Here is a 26755-nt window from a genome sequence, read left to right on the forward strand (position 1 = left end):
ATTTTATATTTTCTACATATGGCAGTAGAATCAGGTACAGAAATCCCTATAGAATTTTTTATGTAACATTTTAATATTTAGAGTGACCTTTTTACTTTTTATTTTTTTATTTATTTATGTATTTATTAATTTTTAAATTTATTTTGAGAGGGAAAGAACCAGCAGGAAAGGGACAGAGAGAGGGAGAGAGAAAGGATCCCAGGCAGGCTCCATGCTGTCAATGCAGAGCCTGATGGTGGGCTCAAACTCATGATCTGTGAGATTTATGACCTGAGTCAAAACTAAGAGCTGGATGTTTAACCAACTGAGCCACCTAGGTGCCCTCATGTATTTATGTATGTATTTATTTATTTACGTATTTATGTATGTATTTATTTATAGAGAGCACGCGAGCAGGGGAGAGGGGCGGAGAGGGGAAATCTTAAGCAGGCTCCATGCTCAGTGGAGCCCAATGTGGGTCTCAGTCCCACAACCCTGGGATCATGACCTGAGCTGAAATCAAGAGTCAGATGCTTAACTGACTGAGCCAGGCACCCCTAAAGCCACACTTTTAGATGAAATTTAAATTAAAAATGATTGTACCAACTATCATTTAATATTGGCAGTTAAGTCTTACTTCAGGGTTTGGGCTTTAAAAATCAGAAATTGAAGAAAGAAGGTTTTTTGTTTGTTTGTTTGTTTTTAGTATTGCAAGTTTTTGTAATTTATTCTGGCTTAACTACTAAAATGCATTTATCCATTTGGGAGTTAAAGCTGAGAAAGTTGTATTTCGTAAATATTTTATAGTATTCTGAATAACCATACAATTGGAGGCTTGAACATTTTGTCTTCATTTCACATTGCAGAATATGATTTTAGCTGAGGAAACACTTTAGTGACACTTCAGAAAGACAAATTTAGGCCAGTGAGCTATTGAATTACTCCCTCATTTCTAGGTTGGATCTACCGGAAGAGTCATCGGAATTGACCACATTAAAGAGCTAGTAGACGACTCAATAAATAATGTCAGAAAGGATGATCCGATGCTTTTGTCTTCAGGGAGAGTGCAGCTGGTTGGTGAGTATCAGAAAACTGTAGAAATTTCCTCTCCAGAGAATTTTTATTTTCAGAAGATCCCATGCAAGCTAAGTAGTATTCAAGCTAATTTTTGCCTTTTTTTTTTAACATTCGCTTTAAAGTACTAAGTAAGGAAAACAGTTACTGTTAATTGTGATGCTGATATGACTGTCAGCTGTTTCAGAAAATGAGTTCTTTCTTCATTGGTTTTTAAGAAGTAATAGCAAAGTATCAAGTGCCCATTATGAAAAATTTAAAGTGCAGAAATGTGTAAGATAAAAAAAAAAAAACCCTCCTTTTCCCTCTTAAGTTTTCTAGACATAACTATATGTGTGAATAAATATACATATACACACTTTTTTTTAAATCTTTATTCTTTTTTTTTTTTAAATGTTTGTTTATTTCTGAGACAGAGAGAGACAGAGCATGAGTGGGGGAGGGGCAGAGAGAAAGGGGGACACAGAATCCGAAGCAGGCTCCAGGCTCTGAGCTGTCAGCACAGAGCCCGACGCGGGGCTCGAACTCACAGACTGCGAGATCATGACCTGAGCCGAAGTCGGACGCTCAACCAACTGAGCCACCCAGGCGCCCCTAATCTTTCTTTATTCTTGAGAGAGAGACAGGGTGTGAGCAGGGGAGGAGCATAGAGAGAGGGAGACACAGAATGCAAAGCAGGCTCCAGGCTCTGAGCTGTCAGCACAGAGCCCGACATGGGGCTCGAACCCACAAACGGTGAGATCATGACCTGAGCTGAAGTCGGGCGCTCAACCGACTGAGCCACCCAGGTGCCCCTACATGTTTTTTTTTTTTAATTGACTCATATATTCTGTCCTGTAGTTTGCTCTTTTCCATTCAGCAGTATACAGTGGACATATTTCCATGTGAACACTTTGTACTGTTGTGAGATACAACTAACATCAAAACACACATAAAGTATAAATGTGAAGCTTAGCAAATACCTGTTTAATTAATCACAGTGATCAAGAAAGGGAATATTATTGGTGGCTTACATGTCCTCTGCTTGCTTTTCCCTCCTCGGAAGACTTTCCTTTCTCCTTAATGGTAACCAGCATCATTACTTTTATGCATTTACTACCTAATTGCACTTCCATAGACAATGTTCAATTTAATTTTGAACTTTAGATAAATGGAACCATATAGTATATAGTCTATGATGAGTGACTTCTTTCATTCAATGTTATATTTGTAAGACTCATCCATCTTATCATATAGTTAATTTTTATTGCTGTATAATATTCCACTGTAAGACCATTATCAAAATTTGTTTATTCTACCATAGATGGACATTTTGGGTTGTTTCTAACTTGGGGAATTAGAAAGCTGCTGTGAACATATGTGTATAAAGTTCCAAATGTATACGTGCACTCATAATACAAGCATTTATTCATGTAGAGTATTATTGCTAGTTCATAGGGAACCATAGATACTGCAAAACTTTTTTAAAGTGATTGAACCAGTTTACATTCCCATCAGCAATGTGTCAGAGTTGCTAGTGCTCGGTGTCTTACCAACACTTGATACTGTCAGAGTTTTCTTTTTACCCACTTAGTGAGTATAGAGCAGTGTCTCTTTGTGGTTTTATTTTGTATTTTCCTCTTAACCAGTGAGGTCGAACACTGTTTCATTTGTTTGACCATTTGGATTTCCTCCTTTGTGAAATGTCTTTTTCAGATATTGAGTTGTTCATATTTCTCTTTGATTTGTAGGACTTCTATAGATTAGCCCTTTACCTATTTATTCATATCGTAAACCTCTTCTCCCACTCCATGGCATGCCTTTTCACTTGTATTGGTACTTTCTTGATTAATAGAAGTACTTAATTTTAATGTATCAGACTTACCAGCTTCTTCTGTGTCCTCTTTAAGACTACTCTAAAATCATGAAGATATGCCCCTATGTTATTTCTCAGAAGCATTATCATTTTACCTTTTCACATTTAGATCTTTGATCTTTCTGACATTGATTTTTGTGTATGTAAGAGGTAGAGGTTCAAGTATATATTTTTTCCATATGAATATCCAGTTGTCCCAGCATCATTTATTAAAAATCTCTCTTGCTCTGTTTTAAACCTCCTATAATTCTTCCCACTGGGTAGTTCTGTCCAAACAGGTTTTTAAAGCATAATTTCTTTTCTTTCAGTGGGAGATGGAAGAATGGGATATGCCGAAGAAGCCCCTTACGATGCTATTCATGTAGGAGCTGCAGCCCCAGTTGTGCCCCAGGCAGTGAGTTGGGTTTTTTTCCCTGTGTTTTTGTGCTTCAGTCAACTAAAGCTATAAAAGATTTATAGAGAAATGACTTCTAGATGATGTTCAAAACATAATTAGACTTTTATGTCATGCATTTTCATTATACTTGGTATGCAGGGGTTTTTTCGTATGCAAAGAGTTGTGTAAATGACTTGAAGATTACTAAATCACAGTTTGTAGCTACCTTATTTGAAGCAGTGTTTGATCCATCTAAGAACTAGTATACCACTAGAATTAGGAAAATCCATCTGGAGTTCATAATCTGATAATCACTTGGTATTTTATTAAATACCAGAATATGCAAGATTGTTGGATGCACGGGTGAGACCAGGAAGTATCTGTCATACATTTTACCTTCACAAAACTTATATTCTGGAAAACAAGTGTCCTACATATAACAGGAAAATTAATGATATGATAGCATTATCATTAACATGTAATATATGTTGATGCCAGAAGAAAGATGTACTGTAAGAGTTCAAGGGAGGGAGAAAATTTTTGCCTGGAGTTATCAATGAAACTACATGCATGAATGGAGTTGCAACTGAATCTTAAAGAACAGTAGGGTTTGCATAGTTGCGATGAGAGGGAAGGGTATTCCGGTATTGTATATTACGTAATTTAAGTACAAAATTGTTTTTTTATTTTAGTAAGACTGATAAACTTATGTCATCCCTTAATGATCCTTGATTAAGTTCACTGAGATCTTAGGCTTCTATGGAATCTGAGTTTTCCTCAGGTCTGGACTAGATGACTAGGGGCTGAGAGTGACACTGCCTCTTCTGCCCAGTCTCAGCCACTCCCCAGTCTGGAAAAGTTCCTTTCTATATGTGTAGAGGAGTTCATGAGAAGCTGAAAGTTAAGGAACTTGTTCTGGTCATTGACTTGCTGCTTTATTGGCTGCTGAATGACTTTGGGAAAATCACTTAATTTCTCTGGCCGTATTACTTGTTAAAAAAAAAAAAAAAACTAAACCAGTCGTTTTAACACATTGTATTTTTAATTTTTTATCTTTTTTTAATTAAAAATTTTTTTTTTATTATTTACATTTATTTATTTTTGAGAGACAGAGAGAGACAGAGCACAAGTGGGGGAGGGGCAGAGATAGAAGGAGACACGGAATTGGAAGCAAGCTCCAGGCTCCGAGCTGTCAGCACAGAGCCCGATGCGGGGCTCGAACTTACAAACCGTGAGATCACGACCTGAGCCGAAGTCGGCCGCCCAACCGACTGAGCCACCCAGGCGCCCCTATCTTTTTTTAATTTCAGAGACAGGGAGAACGTGAGTGCGGAAGAGGGGCAGAAGCGCAGAGGGAGAGAGAGATAACCTTAAGCAGGCTCCATGCTCAGTGTGGAGCCAGACGTGGGGCTTGATTCACCACCCTAGGATCATGACCTGAGCTGAAATCAAGAGTTGGATGCCCAACCAACTGAGCCACCAGGCACCCCTCTCATTATCACCTAGGAGATTGCACCTGCACTCCTGAGCCCCGTGGCATGTGCAGATAGAAAGCAGGTGGAGTAATAACTGAGTCAGGAGGGCGGAGGAAGTTGAACTGAAGAGACTGCAGAGGGAATCATTGCTGAAGCAGCTTGCTCTGCAGAGCTTTTTATCTTTTTTTTTAAGTTTTATTTATTTTTGAGAGAGAGGGAGAGAGCACACAAGCAGGGGAAGGGCAGAGAGAGAGACACACACACACACAGAATCCAAAGCAGGCTCCAGACTCCAGGCTCCAAACTGTCAGCGTAGAGCCTGACATGGGGCTCGAACTCACACAGTGAAATCATGACCTGAGCCGAAGTTGGACACTTAACTGACTCAGCCACCCAGGTGCCCCTACTCTGCAGAACTTTGAAAGGGCTTAGAAACTGGAGGCATCAGGACCTTGGAAATCACAGATGAAGCATGGGTCTGAAAAGAGGGGCTGCTGCTTGAAATTTCTGTATGAGGAACAATTAGTGTGAAGCCTTAAGTAAGAAAATTTCCGAGAATTGAAGGACAGTATTCTATAGTTTGAAAAGATCTGTTGAGTGCCCAGTATGATGATTTTTTTTTTTTTTTTTTTAAAGGGAGGGGTGCCCGAGTGGCTCAGTTGGTTGAGCATCCACCTCTTCGTTTTGGCTCAGGTCATGATCTTGTGGTTCGTGGGTTGGAACCCCGCATCGGACTCTGCTCTCACAGTGCAGAGCCTGCTTGGGATTCTCTCTTTCTCCCTCTCTCTCTGCCCCTCCCCTGCTTGCTGTCTCTCTCAAAATAAACTTTAGGGGAATCTGGGGGGCTCAGTTAAGTTAAGCCCACATTGGGCTCTGTGCTGACAGCTCAGAGCCTAGAGCTTGCTTCAGATTCTGTGTCTCCCTGTCTCTCAGCCCCTCCACTGCTCATGCTCTGTCTCTGTCTCTCATTCTCAAAAATAAACATAAAAAAAGAAGTTTAAAAAAAATAAACTTTAAAAAAAAAGAGAGGAAAAAAAGAACCGTAATATCACCGTGAAATGCTAGAATATCAGGGATATTCTAAAAGCTTCCAGAACAATAGAACATAATCTTAACGATTGGTAATCAGAAAGGTATCAGACTGCAGAACAGCAGCATTAGAATCAAGTCAGGGGCACTTGTGTGGCTCAGTCCATTGAGTGTCTGACTCTTGAGGTCGGCTCCAAGCCCTGTGTCAGGCTCTACACTAGCATGGAGCCTGCTTGGGATTCTGTCTCCCTCTTTGCCCCTACTCTATGCACAGGCACATGCTGCGCTCTCTCTCCCTCAAAATAAATAAATGAGCTGAAAAGAATCAACAAGTCAGAAGAACAAACCATCACAAATCTAAACTGAAAATGACTTCCGGCCTTGAATTCTGTACTCACATATTGTCAAATATGTGAAATAAAGGTCGTTTTGGACTTGAAGATCTCATTCTCTCTCTTTTAAAATATTCCGTGCACTGTTTCACAGAATACTTCTAGAGGAATCACTTTAATAATATCAAAAAATGAGGGAAGAGAGAGACAGTAGGAAAAATCAAAAAGAGGAAGCCACGAGATCTCAGAAGGTAGGACATCTGGTCCAGGAGAGAGATGATACGGTTCTTCCTTACCGTGTTTGATTACTGGTCATTTGAAGGCTACATTCAAATGGTAACATAGGGTTTAAATGTTTTCTGACCAAGAGGGCTTTCACTGAGTACTCTTGGTTTTTCATTGACGAGGTGTCCTCATTCTAATGCTTCAGGAACTCAGCCCTACCTTCCTTTGTCATGGTGCCAGTAATCCTAAATTCAGTCGTAAGACCGAGGTCTCCTTGTTTTCAGCTCCGTGATGCCCTAAATTCTGCAGTGTCAGGATAGGAATTCCATGCTGATTTTCTGCACTGCCCGCTTCCTTCCCCACTCCGGACCACAAAGATTCAAAACAGGCACTGAAATTTCCTACTTTGCCTTTGATCTTCCCAAGAGAGGATGGTTCTGCGTTACGCGGTTCAGCTTGAACATTGTGAGCCCTGCAGTTGTGCTGCGTCCTATGTTAGATGCCAAGGGCACAGAGATGGATAAGATCACAGTCCCCGTCATCAGAGAACTGGTAGTTTAGTAGAGGAGGTCGATGGGTAATTGAGTAATAAGTTTAACAGTCGAAGTATGTATGTACTAAATAAAGCCCATTTCTGCTTTCTGCCCACGGACGCGGGAAGTTGTTTATAGTGTAGTAAAGTGAGTCTTAACGGAAAATCGGTAACTTGGCGTGTCTTTTTCTTTTAGCTGATAGACCAGTTAAAGCCTGGTGGGAGGTTGATACTGCCGGTCGGCCCCGCAGGTGGCAACCAGATGCTGGAGCAGTACGACAAGCTGCAGGACGGCAGTGTCAAGATGAAGCCCCTGATGGGAGTGATCTACGTGCCTTTAACAGATAAAGAGAAGCAGTGGGCCAGGTGGAAGTGATTTTATCTTCTGCTCTTTCTTCTTCCACACACGCAAGGTGAAGGGTGTGGATTCTAAGACATTAGACCACAAGGCTGCTTTTTTGGTTGTCACCTTTATGCTACTCCATTCTAACATCAGAAATTCACTACATTAAAAGTCTAGACAAACTTCGCATGAGTGTGCCCTTCTTTTGGTTTAACTCATATCTTTGGGAAAGGGGGGTGAGACTTGGTTGGCACGAAGGTGGGTTTTTTTCCTTTCTCTTGGTTTTTTAATTTTTTTATTTTTCCAAAGAGGCTTTTAGCCACTGTTCAGAACTTTCTAAGGATAATTTATTATCAGCCATTAATTTTCTGTATTCACAGATCGTTTTTGTAACTGCTGTATGATCATGGAAACAAAGGCTTTGGTCTGAAGGGAAGGGGCCATCATTTCCTGCCCCTTCCACCCCCTGTTGTACCATAGTCGTAAAGAGAAAGAAGGGAAAAGATACTCTTGTCCCAGTTTTCAAAGGTGTCAGAATCCCAGAGAGGACATTGTTCCTCTCAGCTTGCTTTCTCTCTTTCAGCCAGGTTCATTGACATTCTGTCTGACAACCTGTGCCTGTTTTACATTCAGCTACTGTTTCAGAGCCACTATAAGGGATAAACTTCTCCCAGTCTATAGAACTGGCCAGCGCATTTTAAAGCCACTCTGAGTTCCTGGGGAGGTGGGGGGATTCTCTAAGCTCAAAGGCAGTGCCCAGGTCTCACAAACCCACCCAAAGGGCCAACAGCATGCGGCATAATCTTCAGTACAGCATGGCTCGTTATAATGCCTACTTGTGTTTTGTGTTTCTGCATAATCTGAATATTTTGTTTGAAGCCCAGGTTTCTCTTCTTCCTCTCTCCTTCTTCTCCCTTCCCCTCCCCACGTCCTCCAGTGGGAAGGAGTGAAATCGATAAGTAAGAGTGACACTAGCTAAGACTATTTAAAATTAAATGTCTAAATAAGAAAGGCTTTACAGTTTCCTTGTTTTAGGATTTTTTTTTTTTTTTATTTGACAGGGGTACTTATTTTTAGAGAATTATTTTTATTTTTTTAGTGAGTAAAATGGTGATTGTAAGTTTAATAGACCTCAATCTTGTTTTATGGAAAGCGGAAAGACACTTTTTGAATAAATGTTTGATTGCAAAAATGGTCATCTAACTCCGTTTGTTCAAAACTGAGTTTTTCTTTAAACTCCGATTGGCCATTTCTGGGATATCTTACTAGGAATTGCATTTCATTCTTCACTTAATATGGATATAGCTCTTTTCTTTGAATTTTAATCTGGAGCACGGCCACTGCTTTAAAAAAAGACATTAAAAAGCTATGAGTCTTGCCAGTTAAAATCATACAGTTTTTAACAACTAATTACAGCCTTCCTCGACTTTCCTTCTAGGATGGTTATCTTGTTAAATAACAGTATGATTGCTGCTATACACAAGGGGCAAACATATCACTGAGCTCACTGACATTTGCTACCAAGTAAGAGTTCAGATTTTCATTAATAATTTAAATTTTTTCTTTTACACACAATAAATGTTAGTATTGAACATTCTACTGTCAATTTGATGATGAAGGAATTACAAAAAGGTATTTTGTTTCTATAATAAGCGGAGGTGGGTTTAGCATGAAGCTCGTGACACTTAAGCTTCAGGGCCTTCACGTGCTTAGGGTCTTTCCCAGTCCTCCCAGTTTTCTGGGCAGTCTTGTTTTTAGTCCTCTTTTTTTTTCTCCTTCATGAAGAGGTTCTTCCCGCTTCCCAGGTCATATAAACTCTAGGTTTCCACAACACCTATATTTACCCTTTATAAAACTAAACTATTTATATTAAAGTTAGAATAACTTTTAAATTTATGGACAAATATTTAGTCATTTACCAAATATTTAGATATATATATGTCTGTTTTTCTTTTCGGTCTTCAACTTTTTAAAAGATTGAGCAATTTGGGGCGCCTGGGTGGCTCAGTCGGTTGAGCGTCCGACTTCGGCTCAGGTCACGATCTCGCGGTCCGGTCCGCGAGTTCGAGCCCCGCGTCGGGCTCTGGGCTGATGGCTCGGAGCCTGGAGCCTGTTTCCGATTCTGTGTCTCCCTCTCTCTCTGCCCCTCCCTCGTTCATGCTGTCTCTCTCTGTCTCAAAAATAAATAAACGTTAAAAAAAAAAAAAAAAAAAAGATTGAGCAATTTTACATGTATGTATCACTGGAGGCATTTCTCTAGTTGTACTAGAAAGACTTCTTAATTCTTTCTGTTGTAAATGTTGTTTGTTCAGACACGTTTTTCCTACATCCAAAGATGTAGTTTGATTTTGTTTTTGTTTTTAAGTAAGTTCTGTGCCCAATGTGGGGCTTGAACTCATGACCCTGAGATCAGGAGTTGCATGCCCTACCAACTGAGCCAGCCAGGTGCCCCCCAAGATGTAGTTTTACAAAGACAATCAGTTACTTAACTGAAAATCTTTCAAGAGTATAGGTTTATAGAATGTGAAGGTGAAACAAAATCTGAAAACAGCATTGGAAAAAAAAAACAACTGCCACATTGAAAAAAATTTGTGCTGAAACAAATTACTAGAAAATAAGATGTTTGAAAGGGTAAAACAACAGTTAACTGAAAATCAAAAGAGACCATTAATCCACCGTTTCTATTTGTATTCTTAAACTCTCCGGCAGGATCGAGGCAGAAAATAGAAAGTATGCTCAGCTAGGGATTTTAAAGTGATTTTAGTGAAAGGACGAATCAAAGAAATACAGGCAAGGTTATGGGAATAGTGAAGGGTCTTGACATACCCAGGGACCGGGGACCTACCATGCTGGGCCATAGGGGGAGGAAACAGTTTGACTGGAACCCACTGAGAGCAGGGACAGCATTGCCAGGGACTGTGCTAGGGCCATGGATACACAGCTGTGAACGTGAAACCTACCATTCTCTTGGGACTTCTAGTCATGTGGGAGATCCAAACAAATCTAAAGAAGACAAACAACCAGTTAGAGTGTAGTGTGTTTAGGAGAGCAATTGAAGTGTTGAAGCCAGACCGTGAGGTGATCAGAATTACATTTCAGAAAGATGACCCTGGCTGTGGCGTAGAGAGTAGATTGGAAAGGGACAGAGCTAGAGTCTGAAACAGAATGTGGTTGTAGCAAGCTAGGGGTGAAATGGTGGTGGCCTGAATTAAGGCAGTGGTAGTAAGGATAGAATGTGGCTAACAAGAGCCCCTTGCCATTTTCTGAGTGTTCATCCCACATTTGGGAATTATCATCTAAAAAGCTCCTCCTCAGGTTTTATTGCCAGGTGAGGTGATCTCTGTTCTTTCGGATCTTCTTCCAGATTAATGTAACAGCTCGTCCCCATGCTTTCTTCCGAACCTTCTCTTGTTTCCCACCAGCTTTCCGTCCTCCTCTTCCCGAGGAATCCAGAGCCAGTTGCAGTGCTCTGTGAGGGTGAGGTGCAGTCTTTGCTGGGGACCTTCGATAGAAACTATGTGGGAAAACAAGAGCAGTGGTGGTGGGCATGCTGCGTTCTCATGCCACATAAAGCCCCAAGCCTGCGTGTAGACTTCTGTTTCCTTATGCTTGGAAGGAAGGTCATTTCTAGTTTTGGTGGAGTGATGAGACGATGCCAGACGTGGGGGCCATAGACCTAGAACCTGTGGTAGTATGTTCATGACGTGGATGTGTTATAGTTGTATCAGCTGCTTCATGAGCTCTTCATACTTTTTAAATCTGTGTTTCATTTAACATAAGTATATTCATTTTATATACGTAGAGATCAATATTTTGTTAATCATCTGGTAAGTTTTATTTTTATTTTTAAGAGCCACAGGAGTCAATGGAATAAGTTCATCTCTGGTTTGTGACGCTGAGGAATGTGTCAGGATTCTCATTCTGTCAGTGCTTTGTTTATCCATGTCATCTTTTTTTTTTTTTTTTTTTTTAACGTTTATTTATTTTTGAGACAGAGAGAGACAGAGCATGAACAGGGGAGGGGCAGAGAGAGAGGGAGACACAGAATCGGAAGCAGGCTCCAGGCTCCGAGCCATCAGCCCAGAGCCCAACGCGGGGCTCGAACTCACGGACTCACAGACCGTGAGATCATGACCTGAGCTGAAGTCGGACGCTCAACCGACTGAGCCACCCAGGCGCCCCTATGCATGTCATCTTAAAGTGAAAAACATGTTATGAGTCGTTTGGGCATTTCTAAGGCCGGCAGCGTAGTTCCTAGGGTATCCGGTTGACCCTGTGTTCCGTATCGTCCCATATTGTCCCTTTTAAATTTCTTGACAGACATTACAGCATTATGACGTATTTTGCACCCTTAAAGGCAGGGATGTGTTTTGTTGCTTTTGGAATTCTTTTTACGTCTCTCATAAAGCTTTGTACAATCTACTGTATTACCTCAGAAAACCCGTTAATTAGAAAACACTCGTGGATTTTGATTATTGTTTCCTGGTAGTACATCTTTACATTTGTTAGATAAATGTAAAGAATATACAATATACAATAAAGAATATACAATACCAAATGTTATTAACCTAATAAATGAAGTATAGTTATATATTACATAATAATATATATAATTATTAATCTAATGAACATGTTTAGCACATATATAACCATTTTAAAGAGCCTTTCTAGAAATTAGGACATAATACTTTATTTCTAAAGTTTATTTATTTTGAGAGAGAGTGAGCGAGGCAGGGGCAGAGAGAGAGGGAGAGAGAGAATCCTAAATGGCTCCACACTGTCAACACAGAACCTGATGTAGGGCTTGATCTCACAAACTGGGAGATCATGACTTGAGTCGAAATCAAGAGTTGGATGCTTAACCGACTGAGTCAACTAGGCACCCCAGGACATAATACTTTTTATTATAAATGATCTACATGTGTAAGTCAGCTAAAGAAAGATATTTATGTAGAATTTGGAACATTAAGTGGAAAAATAAAAGCTTGAAAGTTATATAGATTTTGGACTAATAGGATGTGACAAGGTTATACATGCACTGACAGCAAATTTTTGGTTTTCTTTGGTACCCTAAATGTTAAAATTCAGGTTTATAAACTTAATTTCTTTTCCTTTTCCTTTTCCTTTTTTTCTTTTTAGTGCTATACAGTTCCTTCTATTTGTTTTTAGTAATACTGTTTCTGACTACCAAAGTATAATGCATGTGCCATGTAAAAATTATTAGAAGTACAAAGAATGAAATAAAAATTACCCACAGTGTCAGAACCTAGAGATAAACATTATCGACATTTTGGTAGATATATATATCTATAGATATAGATATAGATATAGATATAGATATACATTTTTTTTTTACTCTTTTATCCATAGTTCTGTATATAACTCTTTTGTAATTCTGAGTTCATATAGTATAGTTTTATAATCTTTTTTATTAAATAAAGTGGTATCAGTATTGTCCCACATTGTTAGTTGTTCTACAATATGATTTTTTTCCCAGTTTTATTGAGATATGATTGACATAGCATTACATTACTTTTACATGTACAACATAGCGATCTGATGTATGTATATACTACAAAATGATTACCACATTAAGTTTAGTTTTATGGTTTCAGGTCTTACATTCAAGTCTTTAATCCATTTGGAGTTGATTTTTGTGTGTGTGGTGTAAGATGGGCCAGTGTGGTGTAAGATGGGCCAGTTTCATTCTTTTGCATCTGGCTGTCTGGTTTTCCCAGCACCATTTACTAAAGACACTATCTTTTCCCCATTGTATTTTCTTGGCTCCTTAATTAGTTGACCACATATGTGTGGGTTCATTTCTGGGTTCTCTGTTCTGTTCCATTGACCCATGTGTCTCTTTTATGGTAATATCATACTGTTTTGATTACTCTATCTTTGTAATATAGTTTGAAATCAGACAGTGTAATACCTCCAGCTTTGTTCTTCTTTCTAAAGATTGCTTTGGCTATTTGGGGATTTTTGTGGTTCTATACAAATTTTAGGGCTGTTCTATTTCTGTGAAAAATGCTGTTGGGATTTTGATATGGATTGCATTGAATCAGTAGATTGCTTTGGTAGTATGGATATTTAACGGTATTAATTCTTCCAATCCATGAGCATTGTGTCTTCTTCGATGTCTTTCATTAATGTCTTATACTTTTCAGTGTCCAGATCTTTCACCATGTTTAAATTTATTTTAGATATTTTATTCTTTTTGATACAATTATAAATGGGATTGTTTTAATTTCTTTTTCTGATAGTTCATTATTGGTATATAGAAACACAACTGATTTTTGTATATTGATTTTGTTTCCTGAAACTTCATTGAATTGGTTTATTAGTTTTGATTTTTTTTTTTTTTTTGGTGGTGGTTTTAGGGTGTTCTATATATAATATGTTGTCTGCAAAAAGACAGTTTTACTTCTTTCTTTCCGATTTTGATGCCTTTTATTTCTTTTTCTTGCCTAATTGCTCTGGCTAGGATTTCCAGTGCTATGTTGAATAAAAGTGGCGAGAGTGGGCATCCTTGTCTTGTTCCTGATCTTAGAGGAAAAGCTTTCAGCTTTTCACCGTTGAGTATGATGTTAGCTGTGGGCTTGTCATATATGGCCTTTATTATGTTGAGGTACGTTTCCTCTATACCTAGTTTGTTGAGAGTTTTTATCCTTTTCTTTTTTAAAACAATTTTTAATTGAAGAGGACGTTTGGAAATGTTGTGCTATGTTGTTGGCAATAAGGATATATGTTTACAATGTCCTTAATGCCTTGCAACAGGTAAATCAAATACAGTAAATTATTTTGCAAAGACAGTAGTATCTTCAGTTTACATTTTAAAAAGAGTTAAGTGAATTTATGAAAAGAGTGTTTTGCAAGTATGAAATCTTTGCAGTTTAAATATTTTAATGCTTGCATGAATTTAAGTAAAAGCTGTTCTGTGAGAATTCTAGTATTTACATTATTTAGAAGAATATATTAAAAGGGACCAGAAATGATCATTTATCATTTAACAGATAATCCAGTACTCTATGACAAAGGCAGTTTATGGGAGATGTAATTTTTAAAATAATTTCTCACACAATTTACAAAATGTAGTTTTAAAAGAAAGCGTATTGTCTGATAGTCCCTTAATTCACCACATACCTGGGAAACTTTAGCTCTTTACTTACCTTCCCTTCACATTGATTTTAACAACTTTTTAAAGACTTTTTAATTTTTATTACAGATTAATCGTAAGAATAGTAGGAAGAGTTTCTGAATCTCTGCATCCAGAGTTACCAATGGTTAACGTTTTTATACATTCACTTTCTCACCCCCTCTTCTCTATTTATATATGCACATATATCCTATTTTTTCTTGAGATCACTTGAGATTTAGTTGCAAACGTCATACTTCTTTACCCCTAAAATTCTTGTGTATTTAGCGATGTTTTTGTCACTCAGATTGCCCTCTACTCTGAAGTTTTTTTGGCTTTTTTGATAGCTTTATTTTTTCACCTTTAACAGCTCTATTGAGGTGTAATTTATATACCATACTATTTATTTTAAGCTGCATTTGTATTCCTTCCTTCCTGTCGCTGGCAGTTGCTGGTAAGGTGCTGTGCCTGGCTGAGCGACTGGTTTCTTTTGGAGCTGATGAAGCTGCCTTCTGAAATCAGCTGACAGAGACAGCACACCTCCAGATGGTGCTTTCTCTTCCAAAGAGTTTGGGTTGAGATGGACCTACGCAGCACTTGCTAACAGATACTCTAAACAAAAGGCCAAATTCTTGCCCAGTTTTGTAAATGTAACTATAAAAAATGATCTGAACTCTAAATACTCGTCATCATTTTCTAATAAACAGTGTTAGCAAGATCCTAGATGGAGAAGTCAAAGTTTCTCTGAATTTTTGCTCTTAAAGGAAGAAAGTTATCTTTAAGAAGTAAAAAATAAAGAATTCAGGGCCTTGAGGTTTCACGTTGCATTGCAGAGCAGCATGAGGGATGTGTGGATGGCTGACTCCCATCTTTGCTTGGACTTGGGACTGTTTGCTTTGCTTTTTTTTTCCCTTCCTTTTTAATGCTTGGGGATTGGTGTATTTGTACTTATGTAATAATTGTATCTGAACTACTAGAAAGTTACAGTATGTAACGCCTACTGACATATTTCTCTTTTTCACCCCCAGGGACGAACTGTAAAAGCGCCATCAGCTTGACCAGTATATAATATTACAGTGGATTGCTCATCTCAGTTCTCAAAGCTTTTTGAAAACCAACAGCATCACAGCTTGTTTTGGACTTTGTTACACTATTATTTTCAGCATGAAAATGTGTGGTTTTGTAGGGTTTCTAATTCTTCAAAGAGGCACGGAAGCCGAATTGGTAGAGGAGCGATGCAAAGTATAAATTTGTGGATTTATTAATTCAACACACCCACACTTTACTTTAAAATATTAAAAGACGAGGTTCTGTCACATGGAAAACTTAGTTTGTGAATTGATTCTGAGGAGTGGTTTTTCTTTTAGACACTTAATTCTGTTTCAATATTAATTTATCAGATTCCTTTTGTACATGAGATAACACCACCATTCACAAGTTAGGATTCTTGGTTTTTGGATGTCTGTTAGATGCCACTAAGAAAATAGAGATGAGCTCCCTTTTTAAAGCTTTTGATGTGGTGTCATAGAATAGCATGTTGTAGATACAATCAGCTGCTTTGTCACCTTAAAACTAAGCATTTGTAAATATTAAAACTGACGAAGATGGCAGGTGATGTCCTTTAAAACACTTAGCTGTTCGGATTGGACATAACCGACATAGTACTTTCCCTCTTTAAAATTATAGGAGACTTGTAGCTCAGTATTGTTTTTTCTGTTTCCGATTTGCTGCTGATAACGTATATGGATTTAACATGCTGTGTAAGCTGGGTCCTAGTCGCTGAACAGTTTATGCAGCTGCTTTGCCAAATAAAGTTAAAAGTAAAAGAGGCCTCGGTGGTGTTTGAATCCCCGGGAAAGAACCACGTGTCCACCAGATGCAAAGTGCTGACTGAGAGAGGTCACGGAGAGAAAGTGGTTTCTCTGATGCTCCGCTTTATGACGTCTGAGTAGCGTGGGTGGACAGATACCTCCGGCGGTACGTTGCTAGACTGACTGTTTCCAGCGGACCAGGACCACACCTCATCATCCTTCTTTGCCTAACACGGGGCTTGCCCTCTTGCAGATGAACAGTACATGCTGAGTGAGTGCGTGAATGAAGGTCAAGGATAAATGTGACAAAACCCATCTCATCTGTAAACCTTTCCTGGGGCACCCGGGTGGCTCTGTCAGTTAAGCAGCCGACTCTTGACTTCGGCTCAGGTCGTGATCTCACGCTTCGTGGGTTCAAGCTCTCCATCGGGCTCTGCACTGACAGCGCGGAGCCTGCTTGGGATTCTGTCTCCCTCTCCCTCTCTGCCCCTCCCCGACTCACTCTCGCTCTCTCAAAAGAAATAAATATGTATTAATATGATGACTGTAAAAATGAGTTTCTAAGAAGGCCGTAGCGCTTTGGGATCTTGTTTAAATATTGTCATTTTATACCTTTTATAAAAAGATCTTTGTTTTTCCAGGAGTTCTAGAACTTGAAAAAATACAAACTGTGTATCTAGCACAGCTAATACTCTCAGCAAAAGAACCCCCCCCCCCCCCCCCCCCGGTGTGCAAGTGAGTCTGATTCTGGCAAGTTGATCCTTAGCGTGTGTGGCACCTCTCCCCCACTTCTTAAAGTCTTAAGCTTTACTTGTTTAAAAATGGTTTTAAAAAAATATACATACATACACGTTTTTTCACTAGTGTCTCTTGGGCAAGATCCCACACAGGAAACTAGCGTTAGTTGGCAGTTAAAACTTGTGAGTTTTAGTTCCCTGCTGGTTTGCTGGTGTTGGCATCGCTTCTGGATCCAGTCCACGAGCCCTTTTGGTGCAGGACTCCATGTCATTTGAGGTAGTTTCAAAGGTCCGGTATCCTTTTAGGATTTTAGATGGATTCTTAACCACTAGTCTGTATCCTTCATAGCGATTGCCGACATTTTATTATATGTAAATTCCTACCATATGTAAAAAAGCCCTTACTCTCAAGGAGTTTGCAATCTGGCTTGAGGGGACAGTTTATAAATACGCTAGGACCAAGTGCCACCTGATTGCTATAGACAAATGCCATGCCAAGCATTACTGTTGGATTTTACACTTTTGTGAGTGAAAAAATTTTTAAGTGTTTATTTATGTATTTTGAGAGAGAGCATGCACACACATGCACGAGTGGGAGAGGGGCAGGGAAAGGGAGAGAGAGAGAGAGAGAGAGAGAGAAGCACAAGCAGGCTCCTGCTCAGCACGGAGCCCAGTGTGGGGCTCGATCCCATAACCCTGGAATCATGACCCAAGCTGAAATCAAGAGGCGAACACTCAACCGAGTGAGCTCCCCAGGTGCCCCAACAGGAGTGGATTTTAAGGGAGCATTGACAGGGGCAGAAAGCAAAAATGAATTTTAACTAGGTATAAGAGCTTTCTTTTTAAGAGAGCTGAGTTTATGTATGTGCCAGAGAAAAGAAATGTTTAATCTTTAGTATTCATAATCGCTAAAATACTTTAGCATTCCATTGTTTCTTAATAGAAGTGATTCCTTTATACAGTATAAAGAGGACAGTGAAAATATTTTTTAAAGTTCCAGTCTGCTGTGTTCCTGTTGAAACAAGATGATTTTATAGATTTGATTTTATTAAAGGCCAACCTAATTCTCAGTTAAGAATGAAAATGAAGAACTCCAGTTTCTAATGAGGATTTCAACGCTTTTCCAATCAGTAACATTAGTGGGGGGGGGGGGGGGAATGACATTTTAGGAAAATAGTACATTATCATTGTCCATGTAAATATTTAAAATCCATTGCCTTAATTTTTAAAAACTGCCATTGCTCAAAAAAAGTTGATTACACTTTTTAAATTGGCTTAATGTACCTATCCTAAGGTATCTTAAAAATTCAATGTATTTTAGGAGCGCCTGGGTGGCTCAGTCGGTTAAGCGTCTGACTTCAGCTCGGGTCATGATCTCATGGTTCGTGGGTTCGAGCCCCACGTCAGGCTCTGTGCTGACAGCTCAGAGCCCGGAGCCTGCTTCAGATTCTGTGTCTCCCTCTCTCTCTGCCCCACCCCTGCTTGTGCTCTGTCTCTGTCTTTCAAAAATGAATAAACATTAAAAAAAATAACATTTAAAAAAATTCAATGTATTTTAAAGTAGGATAACATTTTTTTAGTAATATTTTAATGCTCATGAATTTTTTGAAATCTGAAACCATCTATAGCATTAGATTGTGAGCCGAGGAATAAAGCTCCTTAGTTTTGTTTCATTAGAGAGGTAGGTGTTTCTGCTTTTCAGGTAACTGTTAGTGAATTTTCCAGTAGTTTGGTGTGGCACTAAAGCTCATATGACAATGGCCATTGAATACTAATGTTGTAAATGAAATAGCAAACATGGGTAATTTTTTAAATGTTCTAAATGGGATTCAGAAGGCCAATAACTTAGGTAAGTGCTACATCCTTTGAGGGTATAAATCATTTCCTACAACGCACTAAATTCTTAAAGAACTACATTAGTAAAGTAAAAGTGCCCTGATCTTGGGGTGCCTGAGTGGCTCAGTCAGTTAAGCATCCAACTTGATTTCAGCTCAAGCTATGATCTCACAGTCGTGAGTTCGAGCCCGGTGTCAGGCTCTGTGCTGACACTGCAGAGCCTGCTTGGGATTCCCTCTCTCCCTTTCTCTCTCTCTCTGTGCCCGTCCCCGACTTGCTCCTGGGCACACTCCCTCTCAAATAAAGTTAAGGGACACCTGGGTGGCTCAGTTAGGTGTCCGACTCTTGATTGTGGCCCAGATCATGATTTCATGGTTTGTGGTATTGAGACCTGCATCAGGCTCTGTGCTGTCTGCTTGGGATTCTCTCTCTCTCTCTCTCTCTCTCTCTCCTCCCCCACCCTCCCCACCCCTCCCCACCCCTCTCCTACCTGCTCTCTCTCAAAATAAACATTTAAAAATAAATAGACTTTTAAAAAAGAAGTGTTCTGATCAGATTTCAGTTTCATGTCTCTTAATTTCTCCTATCATTTTTCAGGAAGATGACAATGTTTTGTCCCCATTGTACTTAAAGGGTGGCTCAGATTGCCAGTAAGAAAATCCTGCGTAGGGGCACCTGGGTGGCTCAGTCGGTTGAGCGTCCGATGTCGGCCTAGGCCATGATCTCGCCATTCCCAAGTTCGAGCCCTGCATCGGGCTCTTGCTGACAGCGCAGAGCCTGGAGTCTGCTTCGAATTCTGTGTCTCCCTCTCTCTCTCTCTCTGTCCCTCCCCCGCTCGTGCTCTGTCTCTATCTCTCAAAAACAAATAAACATTAAAAAAAAATCCTGTGTGAGGAAAACTGGCTGGCCCGTGTAGCCCACAGAAGTTGTGTATCGTAATATAATAAAAATGAAACAAGTCCAAGAGTTTCCTTATCTTTAATCCTTCTACCAGTGCTCTAATGGTAGATGTTAGTTCCCCTCTGTAGGCTTCACCTTTATAGCTGACTTTGTGTTGTTTGAGCCAGGATTCTTTTTGAAGTGCTCCTTGTCTGGTGGGAGAGAAAAGATCTTTTAGTTCCCATAGAGGCTGTCCTGAGGCAGTGAATCCCTCTCTTCCCCTCTCTCTTTCCCCTTGTTCTTTCCCTTCACTTCCTTTCCAAGACGAGAGAAAGTTCGAGGGCTGCTGGAGCTGAAGAGCTCATTCTTACTCAGAGTGTCCTAATAGGACAGGCATCAGAATACTTTTTTGTCCAAAGGGCAGGTGATTGCAGCACTGAGGACATCTTAAATACAAGAGCAGCAATCCAGGGGCCGGGGGCAGCCAAGGACATTTATATTTGAGTTCCCACGCCCCAAATACGTCACTGTGATGCCCCCGCCCAAAAGATCACATCACATAGAATAATTTTTTTGGCCAACCCTGTTTATTTAGGCTTTTGGGGGTGATTATCTTGTCAGGATTTTGCTTGGGAATTACATTATAGATGAAAGGGACTGTAGAATTTCCATGTGAACACGACCGTGTCAGTTGTAAATCAATTATAGAGATTTTCTGGGGAAAAAGAGCTACCCTTCTTTAGGATCTTGGCTCCTTTATGTGATTAGCTTGTAGGGAACAGAATTGGATAAAGCAGGTCGGACATTACAGGTGGGGGTGTTAAAGGAGTGTCAGATTGGCTCCCCTTCAACAGCAAACAACATTGAAGGCATGATCTCAGATTGTAGAGTTCATGGTTCTGATTTCTTCATTCTTCTATACACACATTTGTAGATTACACATTTAGAGATTTTTCTAAATTTCTGTTTTGATCTGTGAAACTGCTTTGTTTAAATATGAGAACATAGACTTTTGATATTTTTGGACTTTTGGGTCTTCAGTCATATGAAATGAAAACGAAAGAATTTTTTTTAAGTCCAAATAGTACAATTTTCCTTAAGCTTTTTGGTAAAAGTTAAACTAATTTTAAAATGTGTTTTGAGGGGCGCCTGGGTGGCTCAGTTGGTTAAGCGTCCGACTTCGGCTCAGGTCATGATCTCGCGGTTCGTGAATTCGAGCCCCGCGTCGGGCTCTGTGCTGACAGCTCAGAGCCTGGAGCCTGTTTCGGATTCTGTGTCTCCCGCTCTCTCTGACCCTCCCCCGTTCATGCTCTGTCTCTCTCTGTCTCAAAAATAAATAAACGTTAAAAAAAAAATGTGTTTTGAGAAGTTTCCTATGTTTTGAAATAACTGTATAAAAACATCTTTAAGCTGAATGATATTGTAAGTTGATCTCTTTCCAATTTACAGCGAGGTAACAAAGACTAAAAACAGAGGTGATGGGAGAATTCAAATGAGTAGGAACGAAGACACACGGAGACTTAAATGAAGCAAATGGAGGAGGCTCAGTCCTAACCATTCAGTTCATTTCTGAACACATCCAGCTTTGGTGTGTCCAACCGTATTTTCATCCCTGGCGGTTTGACATTTACCCCCCAAAAAATCTGTGTTTGCTCTCAAAGTAGCTATAAAATATGCACTTTATTTAGAATACTAGAGAGAACTGGGCAGGACAAAAGAGCTGGGAAAAATAGGGCCAGTGCCCCCCCCAAAAAGTCAGCATCACAATTGATTAAAAAGCCACGGAGATGTGAACATTTGTGAACAGCAAACTAAGCTTTTCTATTTGGCTTGGGCAGTTTTTCGTTAGAAATCCTCATTCGGTTTTAACACCAACAGTTAGACAAAACTTAGAGTCCAGTAAAGAGAACAAATAATTGAGAGACACTCTGCTAGGAACAAAACGGTACAATCCCCAACCATCGAACTGGGGACAGTGTAACTTAAGAGACCCCCAGTGATGATCCCAGGCCCAGAAGCTGCTGTTACGGAGCATCATGACTGTGATGCAGGCAGCACGTTGTGAGGACCCGAACGGCCCCGTGCCCCGGGCCCCAGCGCACTGTCCTATGTTTATGTACAGGAAGTCCAGTTAATTCATCGGCAAGGTCTGCCCTGAACGGCAAAACTGAAGAACAAATAGAAATACGCATCTCCGCGTTTGGGTTGCGGGAAAATATGATAAAGGACAACACGAAACAGCCCTCAGTGACTGAGGAGGGCTGGGAAGTGTGAAAGCGAATCAGGGAGCCGAATCACAGATTATGAAAAGTCAGGAGGAGAAAGATGAAGACATTCTGTTATTTTCCTGTGGAAGAGAACAAACCTGATACTCGAGTGACTGGCATTCAAGCTTCTGGAAGGATGGCGACTGGCTGTTGTCTGCTTGTAGAGACGGGAGGAAAGAAGCTCTGAGTTTTCTGGAAGGTGGCTCAGATGGGCCTTTTCTCAGGAAGAGACGTGAGACACACGAACATGTTTGAGCAGCAAATCGTGGCCAAGCTTCCCTCTAAAATTATTTTGAAATCATCTTAGATGCAGAATGCCTTCAGTCAGATACTCACAGTTAAGGTGACTTTCAAAAGTCCCATTCAGTCCATCTGACAATACAAATATTTTGTAGACCCCGATTCTCCTTCTCTAATTCCTAATTTCCCCCTTTGCAAGATAAGGTTGATAGGATTAAATCCAGGTAATACAGGGACAGCTCAGTAAATAATAGCAACTTATGATGATTAGGTTAAATGGTTGTTTAAAGTCACAAGAATAAAATACAGTTTATGAAAGGGATATCGTACACACGGATGTGGACATCTTTTCTCAAGTCTTTCAACACCATAGCAACACTAAATCGTGTTTTAATTTCTTCACGTATAAAAAGATGTACTGAAAGATGCACGCCTCAGCAGTTTTTATTGTGTCGCGTATGGCTACAGGTGATGTCCTTCTCTGGACTAGGACACTGCACGGCATCACACAGAGAGCGCCGAGGGCCTCAGGTCACTCGTGCTGTCCTTTCTCTAACCTGCCCTGGAGGGGAGATTGAAGTCTTTGCTCAATTCTTAATATTCAACAAAATGCTTGGACCTCGCAGGACATAAAAGTAACCGATTTCTCTCTTTTTCTAGAACTAACTTGCCATTTCTTAATGGGTTCGTTATATTTCTGACCCAAATTAAGCCCTTTGCCAAAGGAACGACTTACCCCAGGTTCAGTCTGAAAATAAAGTGCTCTACAATGTGTTCAAGTATTTTAGAAGATTTGCCACTTACGAGGAAAAAGCCATACTATGTAAATGGTAACATCGTGTGAGTGTAGACAGGCACCACAGTCCTCTCAAGGAGAATGATTTCTACAACATGTATAATCCCGGCGTGAAGTGACGATGGGAATAATTTGCCTTTAAAAATCCTACAGACTGATTAACAGGGAAAAGATGCAAAGCCAGACGGCCAGTTTTCTGCAAAGACGAATTTGTGCAAGACTGCTCTATGCTGTGGGAATACGTAAGCCCGGCATTAGCTGATTGCACGTTACGGCGTCTGAAGCATTGAGTAAATAGTGGAGAAAAGTGGCTCAATCCCGTTGGATGAAAGACCCTGCTGATCCTTAAACGCGGCATGTTTACAAAAGCCGCACCTACAAACCCGATGCTCAGCGTTCTGCTTTCCAGTTTGAATGCATCTTCCTCTTCCATCAACACAGACTAGTGTTGAAAGCCAGCGACTACAGAAATAAAGCCGCTGTGTTCGGGACCAGCCAGCAGCGCTGAGGAGATTCAAGAAAGAACTAATTGTCCTCCTCCCACTTCGCCCTCAGCTGAGTTTGTGTTGAAATGTTTGACCTGCCTGCCGCCTCTTCTTCCACCAGGATTTCCCAGCTCCCTTCACGGCCGTGTTACGGCTATTTGTCATCCAAAGTCGGGGTTTTCTCACCCAAAGGTAAGCCTGATGAGGCAGCCCCCTAAATGACACGATGTCAGAGGCCCTGGGATAAACTCACATTCACCTTCCCCGAGGCCTCCTTGACGTGTTCATGGGGCTCTAGTGCAGATACTCCTGCCATTGAAGGTATAAACTCACTTGAGATCCATTCCTAGAGACAGGTTTTGAAGGGGAGAGGAGAAAGGAGAGCACGGGAAGCTTAGCGTGAGGAACAAGAGGGCCTCAGAACAAGAGGAAGCCGTGTATCAAGACGCCCCGGGTTGCCAGGGGCCCGTGGTTGGCCTCTAGAAAGTAAAGGGTTAACGTCGCCATTCCAAGGCCACCCCTCGAATCGCTGAATTTTCTGCCGTGGCTAACTGCAAACTGCTATTTTCAGGGACAGCTTACGTAAGTCAGAATTCGACGTGTGAGTCTTTACTCAGACGGACTCCTCTCTAAATTTCAAAATATTTCACACACTTCCCAAAGAAAATCTTCCTACAATAAATAAAAACAAAGGTTTGGGGTTTTCAGAATTTTCTGGGGTTTCGGTATTTTTCTTAGCCCAGTTCAAACCAAAGAGGTTTCTAAATATCCGGAACACAGTATATGTATGAATTAAAAGTGAAACCTCCTCGCCCCCCAGCTATTTAAGTGACACTTTTATAGATACATCCCATTTATGAGGTAGTCGGATTCCTCAGACGTAATGGGACGAGCTTTTTTAAGTTTCTGTTTCACCAGGCGTAGTCGGCAAGCGACCATGAGAAGCAGCAGAGCCGTGATGGCCAAACCCAGGGCCAAGGGTAGCACTGCACCTGTGGAATGGTTAGAAACAAATAGGGCAGGTCACTGACTAGTAACAATAACCGCTGCAATTTACTGTGTGATAAACACTTTACATGCGCTATTTAATCTGAACAAGTCAATTAAGTAGGTACTCGAACCATCACCATCTTATAGATTAACTAAGGTGCCCAGATTACGTAATTGCTCTAAGAGCACGCAGCTGGCAAATGGCAGGTCTAGTTCTCAAACCCAGACGTCTTTAAAACCAAATTCTGGGGCGCCTGGGTGGTTCAGTCAGTCAAGCGTCCGACTCTTGACTTTGGCTCAGGTCATGATCTCCTGGTTCATGAGTTCGAGCCCCTCATCAGGCTCGGCACTGACAACGGGCAGCCTGCTTGGGATTCTCTCTCTCCCTCTCTTTCTCTCAAAATAAATAAATAAACTTAAAAAAAAAAAAAGAAACATTTTCATTTCTAAATCCAGAGAACCTACTCTCAGCCAGTAGAAGCACCGCTGAGAGGCACCTTCAGAATATGGCGGCGTGATTCTCGCTAAGGGTAGTTGAAGAGAAAGTCTCTGCAGTTCTCCTTCACAGGCTTTACCCTGTGGGACGCAGACACCCAGACTAGAAGCAGCCTGTCCAGGCTTGCAGGAGTCGGGAAGGGACAGGGTGTGTGCCCCAGATCAGTCTTTCTTATCAAGCTCAGCAGCTCTATTCTTAGACCCGTCTACTCTGGAGTCCGGCCAGGCTTGGAGATGATATGGTGGAACCATTTTTAGCTGCAGGGGCCTTGCCAACTGGTGGAATTAGAGGAGTAAAAATGTCCATTGCAGAAGCTGATTCGGTAACGCTTCATTTCATTCACTTCTTCACTCGCTCAGTGTTAATTGGGAGCCATGCGCCTGACCCTGATCCAAGTGCGGGCGGCCAAAGACAATAAGCCAGTGCTGCAGAGTGCCAGCCCCGCACTAGGTCCTTGGTGGTTTAAATCCAAACCTCGGAACCACCACGAGTTGGTACTATTAGTATCCCCATTTTACCAATGAAGGAACTAAGACAGCAAGAATTAAGTGACTAACAGATGTTGGCAAGGATGCACGGCATCCTTTTGCACTGCTGGTGGGAATGCAAACTGGAGCAGCCACTCCGGAAAACAGTACGGAGCATGCTCAAAAAGCTGAAAATAGAGCTACCCTACGACCCAGCAATTGCACTACTAGGGATTTATCCACAGGATACAGGTGTGCTGTTTCGAAGGGACACGTGCACTCTAATGTCTACAGCAGCGCCATTGACAATAGCCAAGGTATGGCACGGGCCCAAATGTCCATCAACAGATGAATAAAAAAGATGTGGTATACATACACAATGGAGCATCACGCGGCAATCAAAAAGAATGAAAATCTTTCATTCTGTGGGTGGAACTAGAGGGTATTATGCCAAATGAAATTAGTCAGAGAAAGACAAACATCATGGGACTTCCTTAATATGGAATTGAAGATACAAAACAGATGAACATAGGGGAAGGGAAGCAAAAATAATATAAAAAGAGGGAGGGGGACAAAACCTAAAAGACTTAAATATAGAGAACAAACTGAGGGTTGCTGGAGGGGTTGTGGGTGGGGGGATGGGCTAAATGGGGAAGGGGCATTGAGGGAGACACTTGTTGGGATGAGCACTGGGTGTTCTACATAGAGGATGAATCCCTGGAATCTGCTCCTGAAATCATTATTGCACTATATGCTAACTAACTGGGAGATAAATTAAAAAATAAAAATAAATAATAAAAAAATAAACATAAAAATCAAAAGAATTAAGTGACTAGTCTAAGTCTGTACGGTCAGGGGTGGAGCTAGGAGAGGGCCCCAGACAGCACAGCTCCAGAACCACCGTGGTACAGTACTTCTCCAAAAGGGAAATGAGAGCATTATTATTCATGACTTCCGGTCTGGGTGGACAAACATTTAAATGAAAAAATACAGTTAAGTGTAATTATTATGATGGAATTATATAGGAAGTGCACATGTGAAAGATGTAGTTCGTGTTTCTGGTTCATAAGAGTTTTGCCTGCGTGTTGAAATGAATAATGGAGCTTGTTTGGGGTGGGTGGGGAGATATGTTTATTTTCTGACATTTTCAGATTGAGATGCCTATAGATGATCCAGGCCGAAATTTCTATTAGGTTTCTGGATTATTTGGCCTAAATATGTGAGAGTCTGTAGCGTCAAGGTGGTGACCGCAGCCACAGAAGTGAATGAGATCGCCAGAGAGAAAGGGAGGAGAAGGAGCGCCAGGAGCGAGTCGGTGAGGAGGCACCGGCATTTAAGAGGGCAGACAAAAGAAGAGAAGCTAAGGGAACAGGAGACGGATCAGAGAGGTGGCAGG

At 40.7% G+C, this 26755-nt stretch overlaps 2 protein-coding genes and 1 long non-coding RNA gene across 6 annotated transcripts in view; 2 read left to right on the forward strand and 1 right to left on the reverse strand.

Annotated features, from left to right (window-relative positions):
• The window catches only part of PCMT1 (protein-L-isoaspartate (D-aspartate) O-methyltransferase), a 51418-nt gene extending 35234 nt beyond the window's left edge, over positions 1 to 16184 (forward strand). The window contains exons 5-9 of one of the 3 annotated variants that reach the window (XM_060616889.3): positions 936 to 1056; positions 3217 to 3302; positions 7074 to 7243; positions 13705 to 13848; positions 15384 to 16184. In XM_060616889.3, the coding sequence (XP_060472872.1) occupies positions 936 to 1056; positions 3217 to 3302; positions 7074 to 7243; positions 13705 to 13848; positions 15384 to 15396 (534 nt within the window). In that variant the 3' untranslated portion in view covers positions 15397 to 16184. Of the gene's footprint in view, positions 1 to 935; positions 1057 to 3216; positions 3303 to 7073; positions 7291 to 13704; positions 13849 to 15383 lie in introns of all 3 variants that reach the window. The other 2 variants (XM_060616891.3, XM_060616890.3) reach the window with 2 other exon arrangements.
• The window catches only part of LOC145715509 (uncharacterized), a 464377-nt gene that overhangs the window by 41560 nt on the left and 396062 nt on the right, over positions 1 to 26755 (forward strand). The window lies entirely within an intron of this gene.
• Positions 21280 to 26755, reverse strand: part of LRP11 (LDL receptor related protein 11) — a 53014-nt gene continuing 47538 nt past the window's right edge. For both annotated transcript variants that reach the window (XM_060616885.3, XM_060616884.3), the window contains exon 7: positions 21280 to 24398. In XM_060616885.3, the coding sequence (XP_060472868.1) occupies positions 24244 to 24398 (155 nt within the window). In that variant the 3' untranslated portion in view covers positions 21280 to 24243. The remainder of the gene's footprint in view (positions 24399 to 26755) is intronic.

Source organism: Panthera onca, chromosome B2 (genome assembly GCF_046562875.1).
Source record: "Panthera onca isolate mPanOnc1 chromosome B2, mPanOnc1 haplotype 2, whole genome shotgun sequence".
Lineage (NCBI taxonomy): Eukaryota > Metazoa > Chordata > Mammalia > Carnivora > Felidae > Panthera > Panthera onca.